At 40.4% G+C, this 13,762-nt stretch overlaps 2 protein-coding genes across 3 annotated transcripts; both read left to right on the forward strand.

The window, feature by feature from the left end:
* The first annotated feature begins 2,056 nt into the window (after positions 1 to 2,056).
* ddt (D-dopachrome tautomerase) lies at positions 2,057 to 5,182 on the forward strand. The gene is made up of 3 exons (XM_037112610.1): positions 2,057 to 2,253; positions 3,159 to 3,334; positions 4,733 to 5,182. Exons 1-3 carry the CDS (start codon positions 2,146 to 2,148, stop codon positions 4,803 to 4,805), a joined length of 357 nt encoding a protein of 118 aa, XP_036968505.1. The 5' UTR covers positions 2,057 to 2,145; the 3' UTR covers positions 4,806 to 5,182.
* A 799-nt stretch (positions 5,183 to 5,981) lies between these two features.
* Positions 5,982 to 13,171, forward strand: LOC119027413. Of its 2 annotated transcripts, XM_037112598.1 has the most exons (7): positions 5,982 to 6,507; positions 7,661 to 7,721; positions 8,559 to 8,671; positions 9,739 to 9,948; positions 10,854 to 11,858; positions 12,514 to 12,701; positions 12,860 to 13,171. In XM_037112598.1, the coding sequence occupies exons 4-6, from the start codon at positions 9,747 to 9,749 to the stop codon at positions 12,693 to 12,695; spliced, it is 1,389 nt and encodes a 462-aa protein (XP_036968493.1). In that variant the 5' UTR covers positions 5,982 to 6,507; positions 7,661 to 7,721; positions 8,559 to 8,671; positions 9,739 to 9,746; the 3' UTR covers positions 12,696 to 12,701; positions 12,860 to 13,171. The 2 variants fall into 2 exon arrangements, with proteins under 2 accessions (XP_036968493.1, XP_036968484.1); XM_037112589.1 differs by lacking the exon at positions 7,661 to 7,721.
* The last annotated feature ends 591 nt before the right edge of the window (positions 13,172 to 13,762 follow it).

Consider the following 13,762-nt stretch of genomic DNA (forward strand, 5'->3'; position numbering starts at 1 on the left):
TACAAAAAAGAAAATGAAATATTTGAGGCATTTAGTGAGGCAGAGTATAAATGAAATAATCATGTCGTTCGAAAAGATATGTCTAGTGCATCAGCAGCAGCAGCAGCTGTCAGCCCCCATAGAATAAAAATAGCCTATAATCCATTTTTTACATCAGAATGATTTACATGTATTAAAAACAGTTCTGAAATAAAAAGAGCATATGTATGTTCGTATGATATACGTTGGGAATAACGACGTTACAATAAACGGCATTACTAACAGCGTTACTTTCTGTCAGTAACGGGTAATCTAACTAATTACTATTTCCATCGTTACAACACCGTTACCGACTATGAAATGTGGGCGTTACAAACTCTGCTTATTGAAACCGTTGTCATCCGACACGGCTCTCAGCCACTGGAAGAGGGAGGGGCGGGACAACCGCCAAGTGATGGGGATTGGCTCTCAGGTAGAGTGCGAGTTCGTAAGGCAGTGTTTAGTTCACACAAAAACCACACACACTAGCAGAGGTGAGCTGCTGCAAGGCGAGTCCGGAGGGAAAGTTGATTTTTTTTACAGTGGAAGTACAGACACGTCTTTAATCTCTTTTGTCTACGTCCATCGTAAGCAACTCTAATCTAATGAAACATCTCTGAACTACTCACGCTTCTACAAAACTAGTGGCCAAAAACACCGTTCTTGACACCGTTGGCGATGACAGCAGGCCAGGTGTGGCTAACGTGAGCTCTGCAAACAAAGGACACCGAGCTGTCCGAACAGCTACGGCTGGATTTTCTGCTCCAGCTTCCCAAAAAGTTGTGACACAGACTCTTTCAGAGCCCTCATTGGTAAAATGCCAGGGAGAGCAGGTGCCGGTCCGCCATGCTAGAAAGACATTTTACATAGATGCCCCAAGAGTATGCTAAAATGAATGCCGAGCTCAAAAGGAGGAATAATTAAAAGTAACGCAATAGTTACTTTCCCTAGTAACTAGTTACTGGTATTGTGGAGTACTTCAGTTACTAACTCAGTTACTTTTTGGAAGAAGTAACTACTAACTGTAACTAATTACTTTTTTAAAGTAACGTGCCCAACACTGATGATATAGTTCAAATTCAGCTATCAGTAAAATAGAATGTTTGGTCAGTAGTTTGGGACTCTCATCTTCCTGCTTGGCAGTAGGAACAGAGGAGAACATTTCTGATGCATGCAGTGTGTGACTCAATACTCTTAATACAACAGAGAAATGGTTTTCTGGAAAAAAGAAGATTAAATCGCAAGGACTATACAGCCTCATTTATGTATTTTTTTCACCCCAAATCCAATGCCACCACCTGTGAGTCTGCAGTTGTTGAGATAAATTGGAGCTGCATGCAGGACTACATTGTGGAGACAATGAGCAGTAACCACGTAACTGTCATGTTGTTCTTTTCACAAATATAGGAATGATAGTCAAAAAAATAATTAAAATGCATAGATTTATATAAAACGGCATCACATTTTTTCGCCGGCCTGAACAAGGGCCCAATTAGGTTTCTTTTCATGGGGCCCTGCTTGGATCGCTGTCACGTAGCGCTAGAGGTAAGAACTTTAGCCCGAGCCCGAGCCCGACCCGGCCCGAAATTCGGGTCGGGTCGGGCCTAAAATGTCAATCATTACGTTCGGGTCGGGTCGGGCTCGGGCTTCTCTCTCGCTGACTTTTTTTTTAAAATAAATATATGTTTATAAAAATGTATACTAAAACGATGTGTGGACACTAAACTAAGGAATACTTATTGTAAATAAATAATTTGGATAAAACAGAGAAGGCGGCGCTGTAAGGTAATTGCTATATAACTACTACTAAACAGGAGGCGCAGAGCAAGAGCACGCTTTGCGCACGGCTTTGCGGACATTTCGTGAACGTAATCTTGAAATTTCGGGTTTGCTTCGGGCTCGGGCCTGCAAATCAAGTTAATTGGTCGGGCTCGGGCTGGGTCGGGCTTTAATGCCTGCGGGCCTGGGTCGGGTCGGGCTGGATTTTTTAGGCCCGATCTTACCTCTACGTAGCGCACGTATTTTGAAAGGTATAACCGGAAGTAGCAGGTTTGTTTTCCGGTTACTGGCCTTCGTCTTTGTCTCCAAACAGCTTAGTCGACAGAAGTGATTCCAGCGGTTATCAAGATGCCTTTCATTGACTTACAGAGTAATATACCGGCCAGCTCTTTCCCGGAGGATTTCGTGGGGAGGCTGAGCTCCTGCGCCGCGGCTGCTCTCGGAAAACCAGAGGACGTGAGTACATGTGGGTACGAACCCAGCCTGGAACAAGAGTGACTCAATGTCAAGGCTGCGTGTGTGTGTGTGTCTGTATTCTAAAGCACAGCTGGTTTCCATTAGTCCTGCCCCACAACTGAGCGCATGAATGTCTGTAACGTTAAGTCATGTTCACATGTACATCACACATTCATGTAGCTAACACAGAAGTAGCTTCACACTTATTTGACACTAGCGTATCAAAGCCAGGTTTCACCACTCGAATGGCCGGAGAGGCTCATCACATCTACCAGATGTACATCATGGCCCCCGAGGAGTCGTGACTGTGGTCGGCTGGAAGGTATTCATTCATGTGTAGGACAGTGTCAGTGGACTATACGTCACTATACGTTTGATACTTTTGTACATTTATTATCAGACACTTTAAGATTTTTACTTGAGCACTATTTGTAGGATGGATGGGGACAGTTGTGTTACACACATACTCTGTGGTTGTGATAGAGTTCACATACATTTACTGTAGGACAGCAACTAATTATTGTAATCATTACTGGTTAGCCTGCTTATTATGTTTGGATTAATAAGACTTTGTACCTGTGTATCTAGAGTAAAGAGAAAATGCAGATCCATTTTCTGTTGAACGACTGGTCGACTGTGTTGTACTGTTGTTATTGTTTGTGCTTTACTTGGTCTTTGTCAGATTGTCCAGGCTGCATGTATTCAAAACTGACTAATGACACACTAGTCAGTCACACAGTTACCATAAATGTTTAATGTGTTGCTCAAGGACACTTGGGCAGACACTCTACATGCAGAAGAACAAGCTCTGACCTTGTGGTTGGGAAATGTGCTCACCATATCTTCAACAGATAAATGAATGACTGTGTGTTTGTGCTCACTCCTCCCTCTGCTGTATTTGTCAGAGGATGAACGTGGTGGTGAAGCCTGGGGTGCAGATGCTCATAGGTGGATCTTGCTCTCCATGTGTGATGCTGTCAGTGTCTGCCATTGGTGTGACTGACACTGCCGACAAGAACAAGGAGCACAGTGCCAAGATCTTTGAGTTTCTGACCAAAGAACTCCATCTGACTGAAGACCGGTGAGTCTACAGGATGTCCCTGCTGTGCTTGCACATATGCTGTCACTGTTGGATAGTATTGTAAAACATGCCTAAAGGTCAAGCGTGAAAATATTACTTTGATTAAAGTAAAAGAGTGATACAAATATTACTCGAGTAAATTTATAAAATATTTTGAGTAATAGCGTATTTTATATGAAATGAGCTGAAATGATCTGGTTAAAACTATCAAAATTACTAGTAAGGGTAAATTCTACTATATTTACTTGTAGAAGTGCACTGCCCATTCAGCACAGATTGTGATGTGAAGGGTTTACACATCCAGTGTTACACCTCTTTAACTGCTCACAGATTAATCTGCGTATCAGACATATGATATGTCATATGTTTGGTGCCCCTGGCAGCCTAGCCCTTTATAATAGAAACCCCACTTTGAGTTAGCCTACAGGTCTATAGGTTTAACTTTGAACCCTAATTAAAATACTACAGCTAACTTTTCAACCCTAAAATCTGTCGTAATGTAGGCTAATGTCCAGCTTTAGTTTATCTGTCCATTTAACAACAAGACATCAGGGTTATCTCACACACTTATCAACTCAGGGCTTTGATACAATTACTGTTGTGTCTTAGTTCACTACACCATACAGAATGTCACCTTGTCCAGTTCATTCTGTGTTCATAATGTAGCTGCACTTTTTTGCCTGCAGACAGACAGAACTCTACATTTGGCAGATTGAACTGCCTTAAAGGGATATTCCGGTGTAAGTTTTATCCATGTCAACCATGGCGATTTATCCTTGGATCCATTTGCTGCAGTATATTTTTGTTGTGCGGTCGTTTCTGAGGATGCTAAAACTACGTAAGATAGCAATCTGCAAACTTTATCTCTGGAAGGGGGGCGTCGTACTCGGTGTCAAGGTGTGTTAGACTATGGATTAAATTTACACCAGAATATCCCTTTAAACCCTACCCACATGCTACATTGATTTCTCTAGATAAGCATCTGACCAGACTGTATCTTATTCCTGTTTAGGGCACATGTATGCCTTGTGTAAGTAAATGTTCTTTGTCAGGTGTTTTATATGGATGGTGATTATTTCTAAAACAGTGCTAAAACGCAGAAGAATGCACTGTTTCCAGAAATACCTGTGTATATGTCGAGTAGGCCTTAGTTAAAACTACAACGTGCATTAGCTTGGATACAGATTGACTCTTTCAAATTGGCCATTTATCACACCGGCAGTGATTAGTCACAACTTAGAGTAACTCTCCAAGACAGCGAGCAGAACTCCATAATCCTTGAAACAGCACAGAGCAGCTGAGAGGTTTAGAACTGCTGATTTTAGCCTTTCAGACTGTATTCACATATTTTAATTCATGGACTGGGAAAATGATTGACAGCCCTGTTCTGATTCACAGGATTGTTATTCAGTTCCACGCACTACAGCCTCACCAGGTCGGGAAGAAGGGAACCGTCATGAGTTTCTTGTGAAGGGTGTTGTTGTCTTGGACAAATCTCACAGTCTCATTCCTCAAACAAAAAGAAGAAGATGACTGATTACATCAGCACAGTAATTCATCATACACCAAGTAAAGCTAGTCGGGTAGCGTTAGTTACTGTATATTCATAGCGTATCCAGTTACTCATTCTGCATATCTGCAGATTCTGAAAGCTGTAAGACACAATGTCATCAGTTACATTTTTAATGATTAAAGGACTTGTTACTTTAACCTTTCCTAAAATCATTTGTGATACATTCTGTGAAGGAGCTCATACTAGAACCACACTGAATAAAAAAAAGTCAGTATTTTCATGAAAAGATATATTTTAAAATATGTTTTTTTTATTAAAGAGGATGATGAGATGAACTGGACTCTGTTTCTTCTGTGAATCCTGTAGTAGCCTCCATAAAACAAATACCATAAAACAAATACAATTGTTTTTGTGAATGTATATGAGTCAAACCTTTGTGTAAAAGTATAATTACGATGAATGAATTACCGTATTTTCAATTTCTGGTCAAACTCATTTTCAATGGGAGTGCATGGGGCACTCTTACGCTAGCATGAAACTTTGCTCATAGTATCACCAGGGTCTCTACACATAGCTCAACTAAACCACATACACTCTACCCAGATGTGTAGATTCCCGAGTATTTCTAGGCTGCCATGATGACGACTAGAGGCAGAAGCTACTGCTAACGTGAGTTGTTCAGAAACTCTCTTTTTGGTAAACTCTGTGCACACAAACAATGTTCTCAATGCTCATGTTCATGTGTAGAGACCCTGGTGATACTACAAGCAAAGTTTCATGTTGTGTCAAGCCTTCTTAGTGTTGAAAAAATAGCAATTTTGATGCTTGGACAGTTACACAGAATTTCCTCAAATCATGTATAATGACTCAAAAGATGAAGCCAGGTTTCCTGCAACATAGCAGGTCCCTGCTGGAGTCCCCTGGTAACTGCTACTGTTGGTGTTAAAATGACAAAATCAGTCATGATTGGAAATCATCCAGTTTTTCAATTGTCCTATAATGGACACAGTCTAGAATGGTCTTGAGAAAATAAGAAATTGAACATGAGAACATTCCATTCTGAAATAGATAATTCCTTTCAGAACCTCTATTCTAGAAAGTTGTATTTGTGGAATGGAATCAAGACAGTATTTTCTAATTCTGCATTCCAGAAAATAGTCTTTGATATGGATATATCAGGCCTTGTCCACACCAGCCCAGTTAATTTTGCAACTGAGGTTTTGTTAAATAAAAAAACACGTCCACACTAGGGGTGTAATAAAAATAACTCTGTACACATGCAACCGTAAATCCGCCACCAAGTGATGCAGTATACGTGTAATACATATGCTCTTAGATGTCGCTGTAGATTTAGCAGCACAGTACTGTAAAAATCAACAGTACAATACTACATTTCTTAATTACAGTAAAATACTGCAGTTTATATTGCATTCTGGGTCATTTTGATTAAGCAGGAATATATTACAGTAACTTTAGGCTTGCTGTAACCATGCTGTAACCTGGCTGTAACATGCCATGGCAATAATACAGGATTACTGTAAAAAGCGAAAGTGCGGCAACCGACGTCACGTGACATAACACGGAGCACAGTGACAGCCCATGATCACACCGGCAGATCCTGGAGGAGGAAGAGAAGCACTACACGGCGGATTGCTGAAAGGTGTGTAAACTCGGTTTCTTTTATGTTTTTAATGCAAAACTTTAACATGAAGTTTTAGGATTTTACGCTCTTGTGTACCGCAACATTTTTTTATATAGTATGGGATGAGACTGCAATGTTAATGTTAGCAAGCTTAGATGAGCTGGCTAACTTTAGCAAGCTAACCGGGATTTCAACGTTGATTTCTAGTTGAAAATTGGGTGATATTCGGTCTGAATCGGTTACAACATCAACGTGTCACAAAACACAACTTTGATTAATCATTTTGATAATTTGTTGAGTTGTAGAAAGAGAGACGGTATTTATTACTTTGAAGGTTTTTCTCCAAATGTGTTCTATATGAAGACGTAATCCCGGTGAAATATGGTTTGTATGTAAACGTTTAATCAACGTCTTCAAATAGTCGGTGATAAAACTTTAACTTTTGAACCAGTTTTGAAGGTCTTATCTCTGGTGACTATAGTCGTTTCGGCTTTTCAAAGGAAAAATGCTCACTGTGAATGCTGCAATCTCCTCCAACACCGAGTAATTTTCTAGCTAATGTTAACCTTGTGTCTTTAGTGTGGATAGCAAGTGGCTAACGTTACCTCTCAAATTGTACAGAAGAAATATTTAAATCAGTATGTGGCGGTCTGCCACAAATAAATCAATGTATGGGAAGCGGTGTGGGATTAGAGAGTTTGGCTAAGACAAAGACATGTAAAATCAGGGTTCTCCCCAGACAATGGAACGGTGACGCAGCGCCCCTTTACTCATTTTCAATGTTAGCTGATTTGTAGCAGGTGAGGGTGACGAGCGAGCGACCGTCCGCCCGCCAACCCCCGGTCCGATGCTCGTGACTGCCGCCCCCCCCCCGGTTGACGATAGCGGGTGAGGGTGGTGAGCGTCATCTGTACGCCCGCCGCTGCCCCGTCCGACGGACAACAGCGACCGTCTCTGTCCGCCCCGTCCGATGATAGCGAACACCCCCCCGGGCTGACGGTGGAGAACCCTGAAAATACATGCCATGGCAAAAGTAAATTTGTATGTATTCAGCAAGGTCAAGCATAAGCTAATTTTTACTAACCTAAATCTATTGTTGGAGTGTATAAAATATGCAGAAATGTATTAGCCCAACATATCATGGAATTAAATATAATTTGCTTTATCATAGTTCTATACTGGTACATGTCTTCGCACCCTGAGGAGGTGTTCCTGTGGTTTATCATGTTTCTGTAAGTATTAGCCCTAATAATACAGGTTTTTAAAGGGATAGTTCGGGTTTTTTGAAGTGGGGTCATACAAAGTACATATTTGTAGTTGATCTGTTTCCCACCACAATCACCGATCAGCGCAGCCTCAGTTTGGAGAGGTAGAGAGTCGCTCCAGCCCCAGACGCTCAGCATTGTACTGCAGTAAATGGGGTCCAGAGAAAAAGTGAAATTAACCACTGAAAACAAGGCTCACCTAAAAAAATCTATATCAGTTCAAGGGACAGAGACAATTCACACCGCTTTACATCGCCGTCAGACCGCCCTTTCTATTGGCACTACATTTTCTCAACCGTAGAACTTCAGTATCCTTATGCATTATCTGTGAGCATCGAAATACAGTGCAAGGCCTAGTTGCACTAATGTGTAGGGATACGGAGGTTCTACGGTTGAGAAAATGCAGTGCCAAAAAAGGGGTTGTCTGACGGTGATGAGAAGTGGTGTGAATTTTCTCTATAAAACATACACTTTAACTCAGATTCTTTTTAGGTGAGCCTTGTTTTAGGTGGTTAAAATTCGCATTGAATCTGGACTCCGTTCTCTGCAGTACAAAGCTGAGTGTCTGGGCTGGAGCGGCTCTCTACTTATCCAATTATGGTAGGAAACAGATTGACTATAGATATGTACTTTATATAACCCCACTTCAAAAAACCCAAAAAACTAAACTTCAATATTTTTTTTTATTTTGTTTCGCTACAGAAATTTCTTTCACCATTCTCTCTTGCACTCTCTGTCCATCTCTCTTGGTAATGTGGCTAACAGTTTTGTCCTACTTGTCTTTGTGTGTTTTCTTTGTTACAGTGTGTGATCTGAGTTTCACCATTGCATTCCTGTTGTGATCATCCGTGAGTGGTGCGATCCTCACTGGGTTCCCAGGCAGGAAGTCCAGTGCACCAAAGTCATCCCTGTTTTTAGTATGTCCAGCTATAACTGCAAATCCTGCATGACCTGTTTGAGGGGATAGTCTCATATGACTTGGCAATGTACATTAGCCATCTTGTAAATGTTGAGAAACACTAACATATCTGCAGTTAAACAGGTGCATTTCACAGTTCACATATTGTGGGAGTGATTCGAACAACAAGCCATGTGAAGTGAAGGAAAAGGGAGAGAAACTTGAGGGTCATGCAGCACAGAACTGGTGCTTTTTGCGATTGCTTCCTCTTTACATTGGGGATCGTATTAAGAATCCAGTTGACAACCAGGTCTGGCAACTGTGCCTAAAACTGAGGGAAACAGTCGAGCTGATTTGTGCACCAAAAATCAGCCATGGCCAGATTGCGTACTTGAAGTTTCTCATTGAAGAATAAATACATTTCAGAGGTACCTTGTTCCCTGACTCTTCACTGAAGGCCAAACATCACTATTTAGTGCACTATCCAGACCTCGTTCTACATTTTGGCCCTCTAATTCGACTGTGGACCCTACGCTTTGAAAGCAAGCATTGCTATTTCAAACAGTGTGCAAGGAGACTGCGCAACTTCAAAAATCTGTGCAGCTCACTGGCAGAAAGGCACCAGTTATTGCAGGCTTACTTAAGCACAGGACAGCTGTTTCTTCCAAACATTCAAGTGGTAGGACTAGCAAGCAACTTTGAGGAGAAGCTTTACAGTCACAGGATTCAGCAGGCGCTCAGCAGGCCGTTTGCCAATAGGAAAAACACTACAGAGTTGTCTGCTGTAGTGTACAAGAATGCTAAATATTCTAAGGAGCTGGTTGTGGAAGTGGCAGATGGTGACAGTGGAATTGTGTTTGGGAAAATTGTATTGATTTTACTTGATCAAAGCAAAGTGCACCTGATTGTGGAGAAGCACCATTCTGTGTTACTGATTGATGTTGGTGTTTGTTGCCTGACTCCAGAAGGGGACTACATGTGTGTGGACCTAGACAGTCTAGTTGACTACTACCTACTACCACATTATCACTTATGTGGTGTTTCAGTGGTTGCACTTCATCACTCTATTTGTGTCTGATTTTGCAGGTGTTACAATGCCTGAAGCAATTGTGGACGCAATCGCAGCAGCACTCCCAAGGCTGGATGAGGATCGGCTGACTTTACTGGTTGAGCGACTGCTTTTGGTTGTTGGAATAGAAGAAATTGCAGATCTGAGTTATGTGACGGAGGATGACATCCAGGACCTCCTGACGCCCCTACAGAGCCGCAAACTCATAGATGCCTTTCAGAGGAGAGGTTTGTTTAATTTTGTAAAAAGTTCAAGATAACAGTCAAAATCAGCTGAATGTGTATTTCTATGCATTTTGTTATGTACTCACCACAAACTTAGTTTAGTTATAATTGGTGTTGGGGGCAAGTAATCAGATTAACAACAGATTGTTACTCAAGGCTGTGTCCCACACCTGATGATTAGTAATGATATTGGTACAATACTAGTGATGACATCAGCATAACATAGATGCATAGATAGATGTTCTTTATGGTCCACTAGGGAAATTCATTTTGTTCAGATCAGTCAACATAGTTAGAGGTATTTTAAAGGCATGATTTTAAGTAGGTTACATGAAAGTACTCTTAACATGTTACATTTTAATAAAGATTAACTTAGTAAAGTAACTAGCTACTATTTAGGCTAAGTAGAGAAAAAAGTAAATAGTTTCAAAAGTAACTCTCCCCCACACTTATAAATGCTCTATTAACTTAGGCTAAGTGGCAACATCCTTATGGTATGTTTCAGAGCCAAGGGTGAAATCAGTGGAACTATTAAACTTCTAGTTTGATATTCTGCTGTACCAATGCATTCACATTGATCACAATATTTTTGTTCCAAATCTTAACAGAAAATCTGCGCTATGAATGTATTAGGTAGATAGAAAATAGTAAATTCTGCTCTTCAACATCTGATAAAACACCCTATACTATTGTGAGAATGATGATACAAGTAATGATGATGATAATAATAATAATAATAATAGGGAGGATGATGATAACTATTAATTGGATACAATTACAGTACACATTTTAAAAGACATGTATTTTTAATCTAGGCTCATGGTGTTCATGCAGCTGTGTTACATATATAGATTAATGTATTGACTTCATTTTTTTTGTTTTCTTTTGTTTTTTTGTCTTCTCCCAAGTTTCTGCCCTGGAGCCACAGCCAAGCGTTCTCTCTCCATCTCCATCTCCACCCTCACCTCCTTCTCCTGTGCCACACCCTGCCCTGTGTCCACCTAACTGGATCACCACTTTTCAAGTGCCTTGGGAGAAAATGGCTCCTACTCTCCGACAGGCCATTTCTATGGAGCAGAGGGCAGCCCAGTCCGACAGATTACAGATGATCAGAGTTATTGTGGACGCAATCCGGTTGCACTGCCCAAACCCCACCAGAGCCGAATGTACTCAGATAGCCAAAAATGTTGTTGCTCAATATCCAAAAACTTTTGCTGATGTCACAAATGAGGGAGACCGCTTGGGTTCTGGTTACACTTCCCTCCTGAATCAGATCAAAACAAGAGTGGAACATGTCAACAGGAACAATACTCTCTCAAGAATTCGAAGACCAAAGAGGACAAACGAGAATGATGGTGATGCCTCCCAGTCCCAGCCCAAAAGTACCTGCAGTCAAGTGGACAGTTATGGATGCATCAACTGGCAGCCTCATAACCTGCCTGAAGGAGAGACAGTAGATTCTCTGGAGGTCAAGAGGCAGATGTTGGCCACACTGTACAGGAAGGAAGGACCCAGAGGGAAAGAGAAGGGGATGGTTGATGACCTCATGCACGTAACATACCTAAAGCAGCAGCAACTCATCAACTCCAATCCTCCTTTCAGAGTCAGTGATATTATGCAAGAGTGGCCCTTTCTTTTCCAGAAAAGATGGCTCTGTTCTCACTTTGAAAAGCTGGTTGGGATTGACATTCTCTCAAGAATGACTGAGGCACTGCAGAATAAAGGCAGGCGAGTCATCAACTACTTCCAGCATCAGAAGTTGAAGTGGAGAGGGGAGATTCAGTTGCTGCTGACCGAGATGGAGAACGACTCAAGGACACTAACAACATCAAGATTTGGTGGCGTCGTCAGTTGTCCTGCTCTTGATGGCCTACTTCAGGAAGGTGCCGGACTCCCTGTTCATGCTGGCCGATGTAAGTATTGTTAAATCTCAAACACATCCATTGTTCATTTTGCCCACAGTACTACTTTAAAAAGATTGTGCAAAAACCCGAGGGGTGCACTTACTTTTACACAGCCTATTTTTCATTTATTTGAATTTTCTATCTTCATTTACATATCTAGAATTTTGTCATTGTGCAAAAACTCAAGGGCTGTACAATGACAAAATTCTAGATATTTTGAAGAAGATAGAAAATTCAAATAAATGAACAATAGGCTGTGCAGAAGTAAGTGCACCCCTTGTTTCATGAGAGCTAAATTTTATCACTGACAATATTTGATCAACATTTCATATCTTGCGCTGCTCAGATGTCATATTCATGTTGTAGCTATAGATTTTGAACATTATTTTGCCATTAAAAATTGTAGTAATTATGCCTTTTTAGCCAACAAACTGTGATACTGAGATTCTCAATGGATTTCAGGGTGTTGGATGGATTCAGTCTCAGAAAACATGAGTATAGTGAGGAATGTGTGTTCACTTATGGATGGACTAAAGACCTGGACCCTGAATCCATCCATAAGTGAACCCACAATCCTCACTATAGTCGTGTTTTCTGAGACACTGTAGTTACTTCAAATCAGTGTTAAGTCTTTGCTTCATGATGTTTTATTATTATAATATAGGTCACTGCAACCCAGGCGGACATCGAGACACATCAGCCAGTCCCAGACACAGTGTAAGGCAGTGTCATCATGACGCTGGACAGGAGTGCCAATTGTGTAGATGCCTTGGCCGTGTTATTTGCATGCTACTATGTGTTCAATGTGGAGTACCAGGAGGCTGCTGCGTGTACTCTGGAGCTTGATCAGAGGCAAGTGAATTTCTTTCTGCGTTACACTTCTACATTATAATTAAATGAGGTGTGCGACAGTAGAGTTGGGTCTAAAAGTTGCAGGACGGGAGGAATTTGAGGACTGGGTTGAGTGCATTAATCTTCTTTATTATTGACTGGTATGATATTGCTTACAGGTTTCTGGTCAGGATCAACCCAGAGGATGGAAAGAAATGCTCTGCCCGAGCATGTTTTTGTTTAAGCTCTATTCTGATCAGTTTCTGCTCAACCAGTCCTGTCCTAGGGCATTTTCATGTGTTTTTTCTTGGTTGGCATAATCAAAAAAACTCCTGTGGTATGTTTTTAAAAGTTCTTTGAAAAAAAGAATTTTTGGAATACTTTGAAATGAATTGTAATTTGTAAATAAGTTGGAGGATATAAACATGCACTGTTTTCTCTTAAAAATGTGCTGAAGAGTTGTGGATTGAATAAAACAATATTTATAAGAACATTGTTTGGTTGCCTTTTGATTTGTTATGTTATTCTGATGTATAATACAATATTAGTAACATTTGAGATTAAATATTAAATAATTAAAATATATTATCATTATGAGGTAGTAATTATAATTATTAGTAATTATTATTAGTAGTAGTAATTATCATAATTAGTAATAAATAGCTGTGATATCGATATTAATATAACTGCAGATATTACAGTATAATACAGTATAATAAAATACTGTACAAGTAGACCAAATTCCAAGATAAAGTAAAAATACAGTAAAATACTGTTTTGTAGTATAACAGTATTGTCCTATATACTGTAAAATTCATTACAGTACTATTACAATAGTTTATTGTAAAGCTAAATACAGCAACTTGCTGGCAACCGTGCTGCCAGTAACTTACTGTAAATATACAAGGAAATTGTTTACAGTGCACATAAAACAGGAAGGCTGTGTTAACCAATCAAAATAGTTTAAAACTGGAACGGGAAAGCACAGCAAATACCAAAACATAAACAACAATGGAGACTCGCACGGGGGAATCGTTTGTCTGGACCGAGCTTGTTAACTAGGGTTAGTTCTAGATCATTAA

The sequence above is a fragment of the Acanthopagrus latus genome, chromosome 1 (genome assembly GCF_904848185.1).
Source record: "Acanthopagrus latus isolate v.2019 chromosome 1, fAcaLat1.1, whole genome shotgun sequence".
Classification (NCBI taxonomy): domain Eukaryota; kingdom Metazoa; phylum Chordata; class Actinopteri; order Spariformes; family Sparidae; genus Acanthopagrus; species Acanthopagrus latus.

Excerpts from the sequence above, each read along its gene's own strand:
- LOC119027413 (XM_037112598.1), top strand. The coding sequence starts at position 9,747 with ATGCCTGAAGCAATTGTGGACGCAATCGCAGCAGCACTCCCAAGGCTG. Across the intron at positions 9,949-10,853 it reads AGATGCCTTTCAGAGGAGAG|TTTCTGCCCTGGAGCCACAG; the intron begins GTTTGTTTAATT and ends TCTTCTCCCAAG. Across the intron at positions 11,859-12,513 it reads CCCTGTTCATGCTGGCCGAT|GTCACTGCAACCCAGGCGGA; the intron begins GTAAGTATTGTT and ends ATTATAATATAG.
- ddt (XM_037112610.1), top strand. The coding sequence starts at position 2,146 with ATGCCTTTCATTGACTTACAGAGTAATATACCGGCCAGCTCTTTCCCG. Across the intron at positions 2,254-3,158 it reads CTCTCGGAAAACCAGAGGAC|AGGATGAACGTGGTGGTGAA; the intron begins GTGAGTACATGT and ends TGTATTTGTCAG. Across the intron at positions 3,335-4,732 it reads CTCCATCTGACTGAAGACCG|GATTGTTATTCAGTTCCACG; the intron begins GTGAGTCTACAG and ends TCTGATTCACAG.